General features: G+C 34.3%; 1 protein-coding gene across 1 annotated transcript; it reads left to right on the forward strand.

Annotated features, from left to right (window-relative positions):
* The first annotated feature begins 9,867 nt into the window (after positions 1 to 9,867).
* On the forward strand, positions 9,868 to 13,613 carry LOC149169597 (uncharacterized). The gene has a single exon (XM_089428743.1). The coding sequence runs from the start codon at positions 10,195 to 10,197 to the stop codon at positions 13,117 to 13,119; it is 2,925 nt and encodes a 974-aa protein (XP_089284869.1). The 5' UTR covers positions 9,868 to 10,194; the 3' UTR covers positions 13,120 to 13,613.
* The last annotated feature ends 6,621 nt before the right edge of the window (positions 13,614 to 20,234 follow it).

Genomic DNA, 20,234 nt, shown 5'->3' on the forward strand with positions numbered 1-20,234 from the left:
TATATATATATGGGTCAGGGCCCACAGGTGACCTGAGACCTTGCTCGATTATGCGACACAACCATATTCAAAGGTCAGTGGGAGTTGAACCCATAGTCGATGAGTCCGTTGGTCCACCCAACCAACATCCATAAACATTACCAACCACCAACTCCAAAAAAATATAACATAGAAAAACTGTTAAACAATGTGCCCAATAACACACCAATTCTAGAATGCCGCGAGGTTTTGAACCCGAGCTACCCATGCCCAAATCGGGTCAAGTTGCTAAATGGCCAACAAGCTACATATTGAAACACCCACCCATTTTTTTAAATTTAAACTCAATTTTCATTATTCATCAGGGGAGGGACCATAGAGGCCGAGAGGAGAGAGAAGGATAGTGGAACCAATCAGCGGAACCTAAAGCCGAAAACCTGCACACACGGATCCCAATACAAGAATATTCCCCATAATATTCCTAAGAATATTCCTAAGCAAAATCTTGTTAAGGAAGCTTTAGATTCCCTTGGGGTCGATTTTTTACAGTAATAGAACCATATCAACTTTATACTCATTTTTCTCATTTTTTCACAAGGAGAGCATTGGTGAGGTCATATTTGTCATCTAGGTAGCCAAACTTTAGTCAACTTGCAAAAAAGAATATTTAGGAAATCTTTGAGATTCTTGGGGGCCAGATTTTGACTGGAGCAGAGAGGGGTTGGGTTTATAGTCATTTTCACGATTTTTCGTCAAGAATTCAACAATGCAGTCCATTTCTTTAGCAAAGTTATGCATTTTCAGGCCATCCCCAGAAGTGGAGGTATAAGGTGTAATTTGTATTTTGTGTGCATTTTGATTTCCGCTGAAGATCAATGAAAGAGACCTCCCCACATTGAGTAGGGCTTAGAGATGTAACCCACACTAGGTGAACTCCATTATCAATTTGTGTGTGCCTTTATTTCTCATGGTTTCCTTTCATTTCCACTTATGTTATGTGTATGCATTTTATAGTTACATGCTCTTTTACATGCAAATATGAATGCATCAATGAAGTAAAAAGATTCAGATCACAAGGTCCTTCATTAAGAACAAAATTTAGATCCTTTTGGGTTTCAAATTGGAAAAATCCCTTTGAGCACAAATAAATATCATAGTTGGGTGACCACATAGAGAAATCCCACTGGTATAAAGCTTTTGGTTTAGGCCAAAAACCATTAAATCTACGAATGAAAACTTTAGAATGGAGAACATAAAAGAGAGAAGATACCTCAAGAAGATTGACTTCCATAGAAGGATTTTGCTCCATTTGATCTATAATGTAGGGAACTTTTTGGTTTGGACTTGTTTCGACCATGGTTGATGATTTCCCTTGAGCAAATTACTTGAAAGAAAATGAGTTCCCCAATGAAATCCTAACACCTTGAGCATCCCCACACAACCTTGAGGTCAAGATAATGAATGAGTTTCTTGAGATACCATAGCACTTTAGCTACTTTGAATCTTAAAGAAATTTTCCTTCATGTTGCATATTAAGGACATTTGTAGGCAGACCCCATTTGTCTACAATATAAGTCTACTTAAGGGACAAAACAAAGGATGATTTTTTTGTCCAAAAAATTGAAGTCTGGCCCTTCATATTTTTGATGAAAACCTTGAGCAAATTGTTTTGTTTATTCTCTTCTTGAAAGAAAAATTCTTAGAGCAGGAAGTCGGGAGAGATTCATTAAACAAAATCGGCAGAGCAGAGAAAGGAGGCTCTACCACAACCCTTGTCTCCAACCAAAAAATATAGCGAAAGTTTGCGAGTGAATAAAATAGGGCAGAATGCAAGGTAAAGTACCCCTTTTTGCTTCATCAATGCCCCTTGTTCGACCCAACCGCCCAACAAGCAAAATTAGAGTGTATTTTCAGATGAAGAAAAATATTTAAACCTGTAGACGACATAGAAAGGGGGATCATTTGCACCATATTCTGCCTCTGTTCCTTTTTTTCTATGACAAGCATATAGTCAACGCAGCAAAAGGGTGCACAGATCACTGTAAAAGAGGGCCATGATGAAAGGTTTCTTGTGCAACAGTAGGAACTAGAAGAAATAATATCCCTCCATGGCACCTCCACAAAGAGGGATGCCAAGTCGTGATACGTGGCAACGATGTGAGAAGAAAAACATGAACACCTAAGAACCTTAGACTCCAATGCCATTGCTCTCTCTCAAAAATTATTGTTGTAATGACTACATGCCTATTAATAAAATGATCAAATCTTATATTGAGAAAATTGATATGATTAAGCAAATCTATATTAAACACAATTTTATAATAAAAATGTTTGATATCATTAGATAAATAAACAAGAATATATTTTAAACCAATTAAAAGTAACACTTTAATGATGATGTTCGTTATTTAAATTTAATTTAAAATACTTCATTAATAACATCATATTTTTCATAAAATAATATGAATGCATATATGGTTTGTTGAAATTGATTAATGTTTAAGACAAAGAGATAAGTAAGCTTTTCATGATTCACATATATATTTTAATATATTTGTTTAGTTATTTATAAAATTGTAAAATCAATTTAAAATAAAATATATTTTAAAATGATTTTTTGATTGATACTACTCTCACAATTTAATTATATAATTATTGTAAATACTTCATCATATATATCCAATAAGAATCTCCTTTACCATAAAACAATATTTCATAATATTTAACGTCTAATAAATTCATGTATCATAATAACATTAATATTATGCATTACCTAATTTATTATTATTATATATTACTTAATCATTTAAAAAAAATATCTCATAAAATACTCAAACTACTTTAACATTTATACCATCTATTACTTACCTAATTTTTTTGAGAAAGTAAAAGATCTCTTATAAATTTCTATACCTATATTAAGATTTATAGTATGTTTTACCTAATCCTTAAAAGTGAAAATAAAACAAAACATTTAATCACATGATTTATTTTTTACCCTACTATACTTTATTAATAAAATATAATAAAATGGAAAGTAAAACCAAAGATATAATAATAATATTATGATATGTGATTATAAACTATGTAATAACATTGTCCCTCCTCAAGATGTCATACTTAATCATCAACAATGTTAACCATTATTTAAATATAAGTGTTGTACATTCTTTTGACCTAATATCAATTTTGATGTGAAATTGTTCAATTGGGAAAATATATATTATTAAAAGGTAAATGATTAGCTCGCCATGTTGTAGGTTTTCAATGGGAAAAAGTTTTGGTTCTCTGCCACAAGGGAAAATATCTTATATCAATACATTTAAATTTACGATTATTTTGGTTTAAATTGTTTCTAAAATCAAGAGGTTAAGTGTGTACTAATTTTTCAAACTAAAAAAATAAAAATAAAAAAATTCAAACCTGGATAATATTTTATTTTATTATTAAAAGATATAATTTCTAAAGTACTTATGTTGATTTTATTTTAAAAATGTAATATTTAAAGTATTTTGTTCATGATATTACAGTAGATTATATTGTACATCTTGTTAAAAGCAACCATGAAAGAGTGAGAAGGAAGGGATATTTGTGATTGATAGGCAAATTAAACATTGAAATTAGAAGTATAAGTTAGATGTTTTTGACCCTTGCGTTGCGAAACAAAGAATCATGTTATAAAAGAATGATTAGTATATTATTTTAATAAACTTATTAACGTTGGTAAAATATGGAGAAATGTAAATAAACTTAAAAAAAAAGTCTAAACATATATTTTTTTTAAATGACTTATTAAAATTGATAAAAAAATTATTAGGTATTTGATTGGAAAACTATATATATATATATGCATGTATATTTTAAATTAAACTATTTTATATTATTTTATAAAATTATGGATACATTATATATTAGTGAATGTTTAGAAGGAGGAAATAAATTTTAATCTCTGATATTATATAACTCTATTGTAAACTAATGACATAAACCCCAATATAGATATCGATCAGAAAGCCTCAAAATTTAGGAACGAGTGTCGAGAAGAGAAGCTTGAGCTCAAGCCATAGGCTCGGTGTTACCATCGCATAAATACACATAGAGTGGCAGACTATACACCAAAAAAGTTAACCATCAGTCGACAAGGAGAATTCAACATTATCCAACAAGAGGAGCAGTCACTCACACATCCTATGCACATATCCTCCAACCAAAAAATATTATACCAACCACTACATGCCTCATAAACAAAATTAAACATTAAGGTTTGAGACCTAGGATCAAAGGCAAAACTTAGAAGCACATGGGCACGAACCACATATGATGTCGTCATCCATTGGAAGGAAGAGCCATCACTTGGCCCTAAACAAACCAAAACAAGCATCGGGTGAGGCCAAGAGGAAACCCGCCACCACCATCACACACTATTCATTTTCAGAAGAGGGAAATATTGGCCAGGACTCAAGTACTAGAGTTAGGAGGGTCCAATTGCTCTCCCCCATTGGACTCATAAGTTGTGTGGCTCTCGACGTGCATTAGATGAGCCTCAATATTGTCCACACAAAACCTCATGTTCCTCAACATTCTCTTCGCATCCTCAATAGACGTAAAGATATTATATTTTTCCATCTGCTTGTCCCTCAACACTAGCCCCAAAAGTGTATTCATTTGCCAATGGAGCACAACCGACTTCAAATATTTATTTCGCCTTCCATTAGTGTTTCTAGGATCTAGAACCCACATTGACATACCTTCAAGTAATTCTGAGTTTGAGAAAGAATGTCTCTCTTCACTTCTTCTTTTTTATCTCCAATTCACTAATCTCCCGGCGAGTCTTTGGAGGAATAGCATTAAAATAAGCCACCACAGAGTCATGGGTAAAAATCTCCCCCCCCCTCTAGTCTAGCTAAGATCTTTTGCATCTTCCCCTCTTGCTTCTCCCCTCTGCCTTGGAGGAGTTGTAGAGTCATAAGAGGGTTCTTCTTTGAAAGGGTTGCTTCTAATTGCAAAAGGACATAGGGGATGAATCAACCCTTAGCAAAACCCAAATACCAACAAATAATTTCGTCATAATAACACCACACAAAATACCTAGCTTTAGTTTAGAACCCAATAGAAAAGGGTGAGGACAAAGCTTCTTTGACTAGAGACACAACCTCCTTTACCATTGAAAACATAAAACAACACACTAGGACCCAAAAATCTTGCAACCACATACCCCAGACCATTAACTCGACTTAGCCCACAACATATGACCTATCTCATAGATAAAGGCACCCATACCACCTCAAGCAAGGAAACCTAATTACCCATTCTTTCATGACAATACTGACCCAACGAACCAAGAGAAATTATAGAATCGACGAAAACCCCAATACCTAGAATACAACCCGCAAATAACAATTGAGACGTATAACCTAGGAAAACTAGAATTACATAATTACTAAGCAGGGCCCTACGAATTAACCAAAGCAAGTCTAACACAAGCATACAGAGCTTACCACCTCTAATTTCTAGCCAAAATCTCCAAAGGCAAGTTGTCAACCCCTCACAAACCCAAACTAAACCACCAATATTCTTCATCAGTGACCAAATTGAACAAGCTCTGAGAGACTCCTTGCTTGCGGGCCACACTAATTCCTTCCTTTTTACCCAAGACTCACCACTAACGAACTCTTCCAAACGATAGCATTAGGGTGACGAGGGCCTTGTCAACCCTTCACTCAATCTTTGACAAATGCTTGAACCTCCTATTCCCTCCATTACATAACCCCTCCGCCAACCGGAGGCATGCATGCTCATGCATGTGAAACACAAGGTGTGTTCTTCCTTCATTAAATCACAATTACTCCGCTGAAGGTGGTGGGCTCGAAGCCCCACACTCCTTTCCTTTCGATAAGATTGGGAAATTTAATCATATACAATGATAATAAATTAAAGGTTGAAGAAAAATATACCAATAACTCATAATATAATTAAAAAGTAAATTATATAAATAGATTAGAAATAATTACATTTTTATGACATATTTTTATATTAATATTTTATTCCAAAATAAGTTTAAATATCTTACTATTTGATTTTTTTGAATTATTATCAAATCTTATTTGTTGGCAAAGTTGTAATTTTCCATTATTTAAATTGTATTTACATTTTTTAATGCAAAAATAGATTCAACAAAGTGAATTTTTTTGTTTAGTTTATCTAGGTTGTACAATCTTAATCATTGATATCCATAATTCCAATAATTCGTTTAAATTTAAAAATAATTTTTGAATAAAATTAATGTTTAAAATACAAGTTTTATTGGCCATTAAACATTTTAGCTATTCACCTTTTCTTAATAACATTTTAGTTTTTTTTAATAACAAATACAAATATTTTCTGACTAATAATAACAAAGTAATTAATACAATTTGATTAAATTTAATATATATATATTTCATTTATATAATAATCAAAATATCCCACCAAAATCTTTGACAAATTATTAACCTAAAAACAATTTATTTCCTATTCATGATCTAACAAATAACTCAAGAACCAAGGCAATATGACCTAATCTTCCCTATGTTTCAGGGGTGTGGGACAATGATCCCTTTTCTGAGATGAGTCCAGCAATGGACTTGCATGCACAAGTGTACTATGAAAGAGTTTCTGTTATGTTTGACCTAGGGTATAATTCATTTCAGTACATATTTTTGTAGGCTGTGGACTTTTAAAATGTTTTGATAAAACATTTCAGTACATATTTTTCTAGCCTGTGGAATTTTAAAATGCTTTGGTTTATCTATATATATATATATTTAAGCCCTGTGGACTTTTAAAATTATTTGATACCAAAGCATTTTAGTACATATTTTGTAGCTTGTGGAGTTTTAAAATGCTTTTTGATAAAACGTGAACAGTGACACAATAACCTAGTGCTTGCATCACATCGTTTGTTGGCTTCCTATTTTAAGATATAAACTGAGCATTGGGTGGCCTAACGTGAACGATGGAGATAAGTAACATGTCTCACACAGCCATACAGGAATGGCGAATCCCAGAAATGGATGGATTCTAAAGTCAATGCTCGTCCCTTTTCCCAATGATCAATTTGCCTTCCAACATAATATTACATGGACTAAACAACGTGTGTATACGTGTGTCTGCCTCCACATATATTTTTCCAGAGAGGAAAAAATAATTTTATTTTATTTTATTTAAGTTAGGCATTAGCCTCGGTAGACTTGTCCTTTTATATTACACCAAATAAAATAAAGATTATATAAAACAAAATTTTTGACACTGATAAGAGCTCATTTAATTAGAGCATTTTGTAAATGGAAACATACTATGCCAGATCTTGGTATACATAGACATGAGAAGACAAAAAAGAATACTAGTGTTGCTAGCAAAAAGCTTAGTGAGTCATAACAACTAATGGGTAAAATTTCCAGGGATCTACCCTGGTCGGTCCCTACCCTCATCCGAAAATATGTTGGTTGATCTCTTCGCTAGAATGGTTAGCTTGCAGTGTATACTTTCAATTTTTTCCTTCAACTCTGTCACTCTGATAGAATTCCGTACTATCAATTTTTTCCTTCAACTCTACCATTCTAATAGAAATCCCTTATTGAGTATCTCTATATGGGATTTGCAATATTCAAATGATGTTTAACTTTGTAAATATTTTGTCCCATGGAAGCTACCTCTTTCTTATGAGCATCACATCAAGCTTAATGTTCAAACCGCAATCCATTGCATCTATTTGGGGAAATTACTTAATTTCTTTTTTAAATAATATTGAAATTTTGTATTTAATTTAAATATTTTGAATTATTTTTATAAGTGTGATTGTTTTTCTTTACAAGTTTTAAAAGAATTGATATTTAGTCGTTCTTAATTGAGAAATATTCTCTTTATATTTATATATATATATATATATATATATATATATATATATAAATTATATTTTCCAAATATTTTTGAATAAATTGATTTTTGAATTTCAATTACTTAAATTTACAATTTTCTCAATTTCTAATCAAATCTATATTTAAAATTATAATTTTCCCCATTTTTAATCAAAGTTATCTTAAAATAAAAAATAATATTTTTAAATGACTTATTTCATAAATTACCTTTTAAATTTATTATAAGATAATAATGTACTATTTACGATCTTTTAGAATTTTTATTAATTTTAAAATTATTTATATATAATGTTTCCTCTCTAAAATCAAACCTTTTATATTTAAATTTTGAATATTTAATCTTTTCTCTTTTAAAATTTATCATGCTTTCCTATTTAATATATATTAAATAAAAAATAATTTATAAAACAAATCATAAAATCAATTTTAAAAAATCATAATTGAATTGATAAAGTATTCAATTTTATTTCGGGCACTTTCAAGTTGCTTGCCTTTTGTGTCTTTTTAGGCATCCAGTTTATTTCAATTTTTGGTGACTAGAAATGGCTCATTGATCATGTAAATGGTATGGGCCTCATTAACAGTCCTCACCTCCTTGGATGGCTACGACGAATCATGTTTTTTCGGAGCTCAGCATATCCCCTGTTCCAGGAACGTCCAAGCTAATCTCCTCTCTAAGGATGGTCTTGGCATGCCGCCAGGTCTATGCTCTTTATCATGCATGATGGAATCTCCTTTCTTATTCAGGATTTCAGTATCAACGGAATGTGACTCCTCTCCATAGTAAGGCAAGCGAGTTCTCTGAGCTTCAGTTCTATACGAATGTGACTTATCAAGTTTTCCTTAGTGTCTTTTTACTTCTCCTGTTAAATGTACTGAATCTAATCTGTTAAGAAAATATAGGTAAGGTTTTGCTTCAGGGTTCAGTGAATTGGATAAATTTGTTCCACTATATAATATCTGGTTTTGGGCATCTCATAGCCCCTAAAAAATGTATTGTATTGCAAATCTTTATATTTCCTTAATATAAATTCATGATGTTTTTTTTTCTCTGAAAAAAAAAATTATTCAATTTTCTATATATAAATTTATTTGTAAAATCAAACCTTTTATATTTAAATTTTGAGTATTTAATCTTTTCTCTTTTAAAATTTTTCATGCTTTCTTATTTAATATATATTAAATAAAAATAAGTATAAAACAAATTATAAAATCAATTTTAAAAAATCATAATTGAATTGATAAAGTATTCAATTTTCTATATATAAATTTATTTATAATGTTTTCTAGGAATATCAAAGCTCTCGGTTATAATGTTTTCTAGGAATATCAAAGCTCTCGGGATTAAATCCAATACACATTTAAATTTTTTTAAGATATATTAAATTATTTGATATATTATATCTAGGTTTATGGGTAAGATATATTTAATTGTTTATTAGATTATTTGTTATATTTTCTCTATGTTTATAGGTAGGTGTAGAACCACCTCGTATCATGTAAATATGAATATAAAATCATTTTAATTACTAATTTTATTAACTAAAAACAAATAATTTCAAATATTCAAAAAATTTATCATTTAACCTATTAAATATTTTAAAAATATGATATGAAATTCAAAAGGTTAAAAACGACAAACCCAGAAACAATTCTCAAACATTCATGGGAATGGCTTTGAAAATCAAAACGTGTACCATTTTACTTTTCCAAGTTGCAAAAACCTAAGATTAACTTTTCTCAAAGACTCATCGGGATGCCCTTGAAAGTCAAAACCTGTCTCTTTTTGGCAATAATCCAAACATACGAATATATATATATTTTTAATAAATCTCATGGGAAATTATAATTAAATTTTTGTTTATTAAAACATTGTGTTATTTGGAATATTTTAAAATATTGATAACAAATCAAAATAAAATTTTGTTAAACTACTAACAAGCCCAATTTTTTTAAAATTATGGGCATATTAAGTCATTTCATAATGAATCAGCTGGCTAAAATGGTCAGGTATTAAAACTCCAAGCACAGGTATCGAGACTGCAAATTTGCATGGTCTCGGATTGATTCCTCTTTGGGGGTTCTGTATTTATAGTACCATGGGAGAGTAGATCACAATGTAAGAAATCATCTGGAAGTAAATATTGCAGGGGGTTGACATTTTGCAATATATAATATCTTGCCTGCGCCATGCATTTGCCTTTCTTGTCTTGCTTTCTTTGAGCAATGCTGGTGGTCCTTGGAAATGTTCATGGAATGAGATGCATGAATAAGAAGAAGAAGCAGCAGCAACAAAGCAATGCCGGCGTGGAAGCCCTTGTCAGTGTGTGGATCCCTTGTGAAGGGGGGGAAAGCCACTGTGGTTGAGCCAACCAAGAGAAAGATAAGAGTTCAGGAGGAGGATGGGGAGGCTTCTGAAGATGATGGATCTCTGCAGAAATCACAGACCCTCGAATCTGATTCTTATCATCTCGACCCACAGACAGATTTTCTGAAAGCAACTGCGCAGGCTGCCCGTGTTACCTTCCATACACACAATGATATTCCTGGGTTAGAGGAAGCATATGCAAAGTTCAAGAGAATGTATCCAAAGTTCCAGATTGCAGAGAGAGTAGAGGAGCTGAGATTGGATGAATATAATCATCTGGAGCAGAGTCGGAAGGTGTGTTTGGACTACTGTGGATTTGGGCTGTTTTCATACCATCAGCAGTTGCATGAGTGGGAGTCTTCTTCGTTTGGGTTGTCTCAGATTTCTGTGAATTCATTGAGCTCTCATGCATTAGGAGCAGATCAAGGCAGCATTGAGAAGGACTTGAGGAAGAGAATCATGGAGTATCTTAGTATTCCCTCTAGTGATTATACCATGGTTTTTACTGTTAGCAGAGGCTCTGCATTCAAACTGTTAGCAGAATCATACCCATTTCATCAGAATCGGAGGCTGGTGACTGTGTATGATTATGAGAGCCAGTCTGTGAATTGGATGGCCGACGGTGCTAAGAACAAGGGGGCCAAGTTACGGAGGGCTTGTTTTAAATGGCCATCTATGAGGCTTTGCTGTAGTGAGCTTAAGAGGGAACTTAGACATAAGAGGAACAAGAGAAAGGATTCTGCAGTGGGCCTCTTTGTGTTTCCTGTGCAGTCAAGGGTGACAGGGGCTAAGTATTCTTACCAGTGGATGTCAATGGCACAGCAGAATGGGTGGCATGTGCTGTTGGATGCAGGTGCTCTGGGTCCCAAGGACATGGATTCTCTTGGCATTTCTCTATTCAGGCCTGATTTTATCATCACTTCATTTTATAAGGTTTTTGGCCGAGATCCAACTGGATTTGGGTGTCTTTTCATCAAGAATTCGGTAATGGGCAGTCTTGAAAATCAGGGTGGGGCTCCAGCAGTTGGATTGGTAAGGATTGTTCCACCTTCTCCCCCTTCTTACCTAAGTGATTCTGCAGATGAACGAGACAGCAAGTGTGCAGGGGATGATGTTGATGATGACAATAAAGAAATTGTGCCTAAATTTCGCCGGGGATCCGACCACTTACCTGCCTTTTCTGGTACCTTCTCCTCATTGCAGGTAAGGGACGTTTTTGAGAGTGAAATGGATAGTTCTTTTAGGGATGAAGTTAGTGAAGATATAGAGAATGGCTCTGTAGGAGAGGTTATGCAAAGTCCCATTTGCAGTGAAGATGAGAATGAGAACTCGCTTTGCATTGATTTGGGTCAGAGTCCTTTTGCCTCCGAGCACTTTAGAAGCAGCCCTTTTCGAAAAGTGAATCCTCCCAAAAGCACCCATAAGCATCTGCCCCCTAAATCCCCAAAGAGTCCCTTTTATGGCCAAGTAAACCAAGATTCAAGTGTGATATCATCTGATCCACCAGTGTCATCGGCCTCACCCGTTCTAGCTCTGTCCAAATCTGGTTCTGGTAGATCAAATTTGGTCACAGAGGCATCCGGCTCTCCCTCAAATGAGGCAGAGGCAAAGCATACTTTGCAGAACCAAACAACAGATGGAAAATCCCACAAGTCTGAGTATTTTGATCCTGGGGAGAAACAGGAAACGCCACAGATGAATGTGACTAATGTATTAAGAGGTTCAAATGGAGGAGTCAATTTGATTTCTGAGGATGAGGTGGGATCATCTGGAAGGATTGATTCTTGGAGGTTTTCTAAACAGAGCAAGCTTTCTCTCATCGTAGAGAATGCAGAGGGAGAAAGAGACGATTCTACTCCAAGACGAGGCGAGCCTCACTTGACAGATGTGTTTGAAAGTACATGTGGAGAAATAACAATCTGTGATGAGGATACAAAGAGGCTGGCACCCTCTGCAAAAGAGATTACTTCCATCGCCAATGGTAGCCTAATGAACGGCCATGCAGAGCTTGGAAATCATACTGAGGTTGGAAAGAAGCTGGAACATGCCATGTATGGAAGTCCTCAACTATGCAAGACCAAGGAAAATGCAATAAGAAGAGAAACCGAGGGAGATTTCAGACTTTTAGGTAGGAGAGAGGCAGGAAGGATTTTGTGTTTAGACGACATGGATAGCTATAGCATTGGCAGCATTAGCAGAAGGGAGTCATTTAGTGGAGAGGAATATGGAGCTGCACATGATCAAGGTGAGGAGGGAATGAGTGATGCTGAATTAGTGGAGGAGCAAGGTTGGACTGAAAGAGAACCGAGGATTTGTTGCAAGCATCTGGATCATGTGGACAGTTTGGGTCTTAACAAAACGACTTTAAGACTTAGATACCTCATCAATTGGCTGGTTACTTCCTTACTACAATTAAGACATCATGGACCGGATGGTGGAGCTGCTCTTGTGCGCATATATGGACCAAAGATCAGGTACGATCGAGGTTCAACATTGGCTTTCAATTTGTATAACTGCGATGGAGTCTTATTGTCTCCTGAAATTGTACAGAGACTCGCAGACAAGAATAACATAGCACTTGGTCTGGGGTTTCTCAGTCATCTCTGTTTGATAGAAAATAATGCAGAACTGCAAGAAGCCCTGGATTCAGCTAGCAACTCTTTATGTAAATCCATAGTGATTGGGCGGTGTGAAGGCAAGAAAATATCAGTTCAAGTCGAAGTTGTAACTGCATCGCTTGGTTTTTTGTCTAATTTTGAAGATGTGTACAGGATGTGGGAGTTTGTGGCCAAGTTCCTTGATGCAGGTTATTGTGAAGCAAATGAATGCGTCACCCAGTCTGGACCATCTAAATGAGAGGTCACACTATCTTGGATGTGTTTTGCAGAGGAAGAGATGGATTTTATAAACTCCCAATTAGAGTCGCACCTCTTATCAGACTAGAAAGGAGGAGCCTTTGATTATAGCTTTCTGCTTCTTGCTTCTATCAATTAGAGCATGCAAAAATGTTTCGCTCTTGCCAACAGCTACAGATCAATGCTTCAGGTTAGCAATGGATTCTCTTCTGCACCCTATTAGTTTTAAGAACATATGTGACCCAGTTCTTGCTTATTCTAAAATTTCTTACTGGGGTGTGCTCTTCTTTGCACCCTGCCTGCCTGGTATTTATTAGAAATTCCATTAAATTTCACATTGATAGTCCTTTTCCAGATGCAGAGGCAATAGAAAACATATGCCAGGCTTTCCTTTTCTTTGTTTTCATTGCATCTACCATCTTGGCGGGCATTGTTCATGATGAAGCATTATTTGTCATATGATATGTTAATCTACTGTTATTCTTTCACATTTTAGATTTTCTCTAAACTAAGATGTTTGAACTCCCAATGTTTAGAATGATTGAAGACAATTTTCTTCGAATTGTATTTATATTGTGATAATTGGCCAGTCAGTAGTCCACTGCATTGCGTTGTATGTAATTTGACTTGTTGGTGAATCATGCATGGAGCTTCAACAAATGTCAAGTGTCAATATATCAGCTAATGTTAGCGTAATTCGACCAAGTTTAAAGTTAACACATTCATGATTGGCCAGTCAGTAGTCCACTGCATTCTATTGTATATGAGATTTGAGTTGTGTTTGTGAATTAGACATGAAATGGCACCTTCTATTTTGGAATATTACAATGAAGCAGATACATCTCACAACGCATGGAATCTATTCTCAGTTACGATGCTGCATCTGGGGTATTTAATCTACCATGATTCACTTATACAGGTAGGTGGCTAATGAAAGGTGAACATGTTTTTGGGAGAATTGAACCTTGATGGGAAATAGTAACACCTTTGCTTTACCAGCAAACCATTCTCTTATTGACAGTAATGGTTGGATTGAACTCCATAACAGATTAATTGGTTTATAAGCAACATATCTGAGAGGTGAGACTTTGTGAGAGAGATTAGGTGTCTAGATGACGAAAGCCTCGATCAGGCTTGCCATGGATTGAATTTCTGCAGAAGAATATAATATACTCCTTGTGTTCTCTTGTAACTCGTCCATCTCGGTTTATGTCCAAAACACTTGAAATATTCTTTAGTAATATCAAATGCATTTGCTCATATGAGACTGTTTATACCTGATATAACGTTTAACTTGTGGAAGTGACCACTAGGCTTGATGCAGGGATAGTAAGTGTATTTGGACAAAATTTGGATCAATGGTTAAATGGAAAAGTTGGAGGAACAACATCGATCTTCAAGATTTACATTCAAAGAATTGACCTGACAAGATCACTTCTTTGTTAGATAAGGGTTAATCTGGAAAGACGAGGCTTAATCAGGAGCAAACTCTATAAAAGTTCTGAACTTCATAATCCATGCTAGCTTTTCACATTCGCCATGGCTGGAATATGTGCTAGGATATATTATCACTAATCTCCATGTAAACAGATGATATCCACCATGCTATCTCGTTAGGGACAACATGGTTGGAATGTATGTACTGGAATATGTGCACCACTAATCTTCATGGAAACAGATAATATACACCATGTTATCTCCCTAGGTATACCATGGCTGGAATATATGTCCTGGGAAATATCACCACTAATTTTCATGGAAACAGATCATATCCACCATGCTATTTCCCCAGGTACACCATGGTTGGAATATATCACCGCTAATCTCCATGGCTGGAATATGTACTGGGATATATCATCACTTTTCTTCGTGGAAACAGATGATATCCACCATGCTATCTCCCCACATACACCATGGCTGGAATACATGTGCTGGGATACATGGCAGCACATATATTCCAGCCATAGTGTACGTGGGGAGATAGCTTGGTGGATATCATTCGCTCAATGTCTTGTCAATAAGCTCAACAATTACAGCTGTTACACATGACTCTTGGTACTGAATCAAGTATTGCACCTTTTCAACACTTACCTTAAGGAAGCCAACTTATGTGAAGCAAGGTAAAGGTTCAGTTTCCAGCACATATGCTTGATGGATATCAATTATTACCATGAAGATTAGTGGTGGTATATCCCAACACATATTCGAGCCATGGTGTATGTGGGAAAATAGGATGGTGCATATCAAGATTAGTAGTGACTGGATTCAAATCTTGAGACCGTTGCTATTTCACTCTTTGGAGCTGTTATGTACTGGGAAGTGTTGATAATCAAACAGTGAACTTTAGAGAATGTCAAGTTTCAACGTAGCAATCAATGTTTGAAAGCCTCTGACCAAGTTTTAAATTTGTTGGGTGGCTAAACCATCATCATAGAATAACTGGTTCACGCTAAGTCTTAGTGGGTGGGTGAAGCTTTGATAGAGAGATTACAGTGTCTTTGTGATGGCACCCTAGCTAGAATGTAAGTCTGAAAAGATCTTCAGATACAACCAAGTTCTATTTGTCAAAACGATTAGTAACGCTGTTGGTACTAGTGACATATTGTTGGGTGGCTAAACCATCATCATAGAATAACTGGTTCACGCTAAGTCTTAGTGGGTGGGTGAAGCTTTGATAGAGAGATTACAGTGTCTTTGTGATGGCACCCTAGCTAGAATGTAAGTCTGAAAAGATCTTCAGATACAACCAAGTTCTATTTGTCAAAACGATTAGTAACGCTGTTGGTACTAGTGACATATTGTTAAAAAACAAACAATTAATGACCCACATAATGTCACACCAGTCAAACTTGGGACATTATTGTAGACAAATAAGTCAACTTAGCAATAATTTAGGCCATTACAGAACACTGAATTACAATGAAGTGACTTCAGTTGAAGTAAGTGAGGATTAAGATGCTGGTAGAATTGAAAACATCATCATTCTCCATAGTGATCTGCGCCTTTTGTGATGTTGCAATCAAACCCTAAATCAATCATATGGAAACCTCATCTGCAGTGGAAATGATGCCCAGGTCAAAAAGTCATCCTACGGAAACTTTATCATCAATTGAAATGATGCCCTGGTCAAAAAGTTATGCACCAGTCAGAAACGATCATTCATATATTTAGAGAAACTTCATCATCAATTGAAATGATGCCCTGGTCAGAAAGTTATCCACCAGTAACAATATCATTCAAAGATTTGCAGTGAATGTTAAGATTTTAATATTCACAAATTTAGTACTCAACAAGGCGTATCTAACTCCACTCATACACAAGATTCCTTGATGGCAGATTCCTCAAATTAATTTAAATTCAAATCCATTAAAAGAAGATCCAAATTTTCAAATCGATCGACAATGTTACAAGCATTTCACACGAAACATCCTTCCCATATGAGAAGTTTGCGTTGATTATTCCAAAGTTAATTCAAGAAATTTCAACAGTAACACCGAATTGGAATTTTAATCCATTTACAGCCATAAACACAGTTGAAATGATATCTCGGTTAAAATTCCCGTAAAATTAAATTTGCCAAATATTTTTTTCATATATTTCATCTTAGATTGTGTGTGATTTGTAGATTAATTTTTGGGTTAAGTGAGGGTGACTTGTGAGATTAGTGGAATGAGTTTTTGATTATGGAGTGTGACTAATAACATTTAAAGTGTCGAATCAAAAGGATCACGTATCTACCTTAACCTAGGGGTTTTGACCAATAACTTTCACACAAGAATCGTGTGTAAAAATCATTTTTTTCCATTATCTTATTTATTTTTATTGTATTTATTCTAAATACTTCAATATGGTAATTTAATTGAGGTTCATTATGTGAATTTTTGGAAAGTTTTCTGGTTTATTTCTAGATTAATTTGTTTAGAATTGAGCAGTTATTTATTGAAATTATAAGTTTGGGAGGTGAACTATTTACAATTGAAGTGTCTCATGGGTTTTCTTAAATCCATATATGCAGTCAGAAAACCAGTTTAAACAATACAAATCAAGATTTGGTCACAATTTTTTTAGTGAATTTCAGCTAGAAATCCGCCAGTGACTCCAAAAAATCTCACTTAAAGAATAGTCCTAAAAATTATTAACTACAATAAAATAAACTAAATTGGAATTGAGATTAAAATAAAAATCATTAAATATAGTAACATAGAAAAGGGAAAGAGAATAAATTGGAAATTTTTAAGGTTAATATTTGCAAGTGGGTTAGTTTTCCATATTTAAAAAAAAAAAATCAAGATTTTTTCATTTTTTCAAAAATAATTTGGCAAAATTTTATAGTATAAAATTATTTTATCTTATTTTATAATAAACTTTCATTCTTATTTTTTTTAATAAAATAAAAATAAATTAAAGAAATAAAATTATTATTTTTTAAATAAAATAAGAATAAATTAAAGAAATAAAATAAAAAATAAAAATATGAAATAAAAAATAAAATTAAACAAAACAACCAAACAAAAAAATGAGAGCTCCAAAATAGAAAAATTAAGTTGTTAAATTAAAATATGGGTAAAAAGTTTATGTTAGGATAAAATAAAGAGATGGTAAAAAAAATAAAAAATTAGGAAAGGTGGAACTTAAAGTCAAATATAAGTTAATTATTTTTTATAAAATTAGAAAATTGAAAATAAAAATAAAGACGTGGAGTATGTTTAATGATTAAGATGATGTGTGAGATTTTAAAATTAATTAATTTTTTTAGTAAATTGATATTTTATAATATAAAAAAAGGGTTTTTTTCAAATTGTATTTTGAGGATTTTAATTTTCTTAGAGTTATTTTTGGACATTAGCAGGTTTGTATTTCTCTATATAATATTGGTTATAAAATTCATAAAACCTAGTACTATGTTATATCTGGCATAGATACTACTATTAGAGTAAATACATTTTAAAGGCAAAAGCCCTTCTAAGTGGGTGGAACCAAAACTCAAAGGTCATAGAATTACAAAGCAAACATATAAGATCTTTAATCATTATCTGAGGATGAGATCATCGCTTGCACCCATAGGCTCGAACCTAATGGATTTGACGGATCATTGTTATCAGTTTCACATGTAATATGCCCCTCCACATGAACAAGGTGAGAATCAATTCTGTCCAAGCAGAAGCATTGATTTTTGAGCATCCTCTTTATGTCTTTCAGAGGGGTGAAGACGTTATACCACTCCACTTGCTTGTCATTCAGGACCAGTCCTAGCAAAGTCTTCATTTGCTAATGCAAGGCCACAAAATTTAGATATTGTTTCTTCCTTCCCCTAGTGTGACCAGGGCTAGGAAACCGAGTCGACATATCCTCCAAGATTTCTGAATTGGAGTAGAATTGTCTCAACATCCCAGCTTGAGTCTCCAATTTGCGTATCTCCTTCTTTGTTTTCGACAAAACTACATTGAAGTAAGTGGTAGTTGAGTCATGAGAGAAGAATCTCGCTACTCTCTGCCCCTGCAGACCATTGACCCCTTTCCCCCTGCCTACAACGCATTCGCTATCTCAATGGCATGACTGAGATCGAGAGGATACACTTGGAGCAAAAACTATAAATACCTCTTCCTACTAAAAAACAAGAGATAAAACTAGACACGTCCACCACAAAACCAGAGCTACAACCCACTAAATCGTTCCCAAAACTCGTGACACAAACCTCATATTCATTTGAAGCACCTAAGTGTTGAATAGAGGTCACGATAACCTCTGCGGAGGACCCTTTCCCCAACACCATTAAACAAATACTCAAATTCACACAGAATAGTGAACCCCGGTCACATAAAACTCTCAAACATTCAAGCAAACCAACCCACGGGAGCCTTTCAGCCCACTCCTCACATTTCACATGACAACACTCACCATAATTAACACAAACTATAACAATCAACCCAACCATCACTGATTCAAGGAAACCACTGAACAAAGGACGCATACAGGTTGCCAAGCCTTCCCAACCACAACAAGAAGACTGAAATATAACCCCCCAACCAAAGAAATTAGACCTATCACCTCAAACCCTACCAGATAACTAAATTTAAAACAAATTGCCAGATAAAGGAAGTAATCGACCTGAATTCTAGTGCAGGGGGTTGCAAGTGACGCCCATACTAGCCCATTGTATCCTAAGGTTCCAAGCATTCAAACACAAATCACGACTTCAAGGAAACTCCATTGTTGCCACCAACACCTTTGCGGGCCAGTGAAATTTGTCTCCATCGTCACAATCGCAATCCTCAGTGCGAACCCAAAGCTCCCTTCACTACCGGCTAGAACAGAAAGCATGCACATGGAGGCCAAGCACCTACCCTCCCCTCCACTCAAACCACGACAAGCAACTTCTCGAAACTTCATTTGGGCAGGTATATTTTGAGCCATCGTCATTTGGGATTTTCCATGCGAATGCATATAGGGGGTTGGCTCTACCCCTCCTTCATTAATACAGATCATATTTGAGAGTGGTGGGCACAACCCGTAAAGCCCCCTCTTTAAACACATATCACCCCATTGGAGAACGTTTATATCATTTTTTATTATTTTTTTTTTTTTTTTTTTTTAAAGTTTCTATGTTTTTGGACTGATATGAGAGAAATAATACGATGTTCATATACAAATTTTAATAGGATAAAAAACAAATAAAAATGTTCCACAATAATACACCACACTAGATGGTTCTAAAAGCTTTGACTTATAGTTTCTTTATGTGATTTTCACTGAAATATCTCTCAACTTTAATAATACACTTATAAAAATGTAATATTTAATTTACAAAAAAATATATATATATGTTTAATTTAATTAAGTATAATTTATGAATGGGTTTGGAGTATGCTTTAAAACTGCTTTGCAGCTTGGCTAAGAGCTCATCTTCCTCAATAGTAACGAAATAAGTTAGGTACCCAAGACCAAGAAACATCTCTCAGGGGTGAAAGCTTGCCACCTTATAGACCACCAGCGGGTAATTACAAGTGGCGTGGTTTTCCTTCAATAACAATAATGAATCAAGTGTCATGAATGGATATCAGTGAGCAATAACTATCCCACTGTTGGTTTGACAACTAAAATAGATAAATTTTCTTT

Source organism: Pinus tabuliformis, chromosome 4_2, assembly GCF_031772625.1.
Source record: "Pinus tabuliformis cultivar Carrire ecotype Pingquan chromosome 4_2, CPIR1, whole genome shotgun sequence".
NCBI lineage: Eukaryota > Viridiplantae > Streptophyta > Pinopsida > Pinales > Pinaceae > Pinus > Pinus tabuliformis.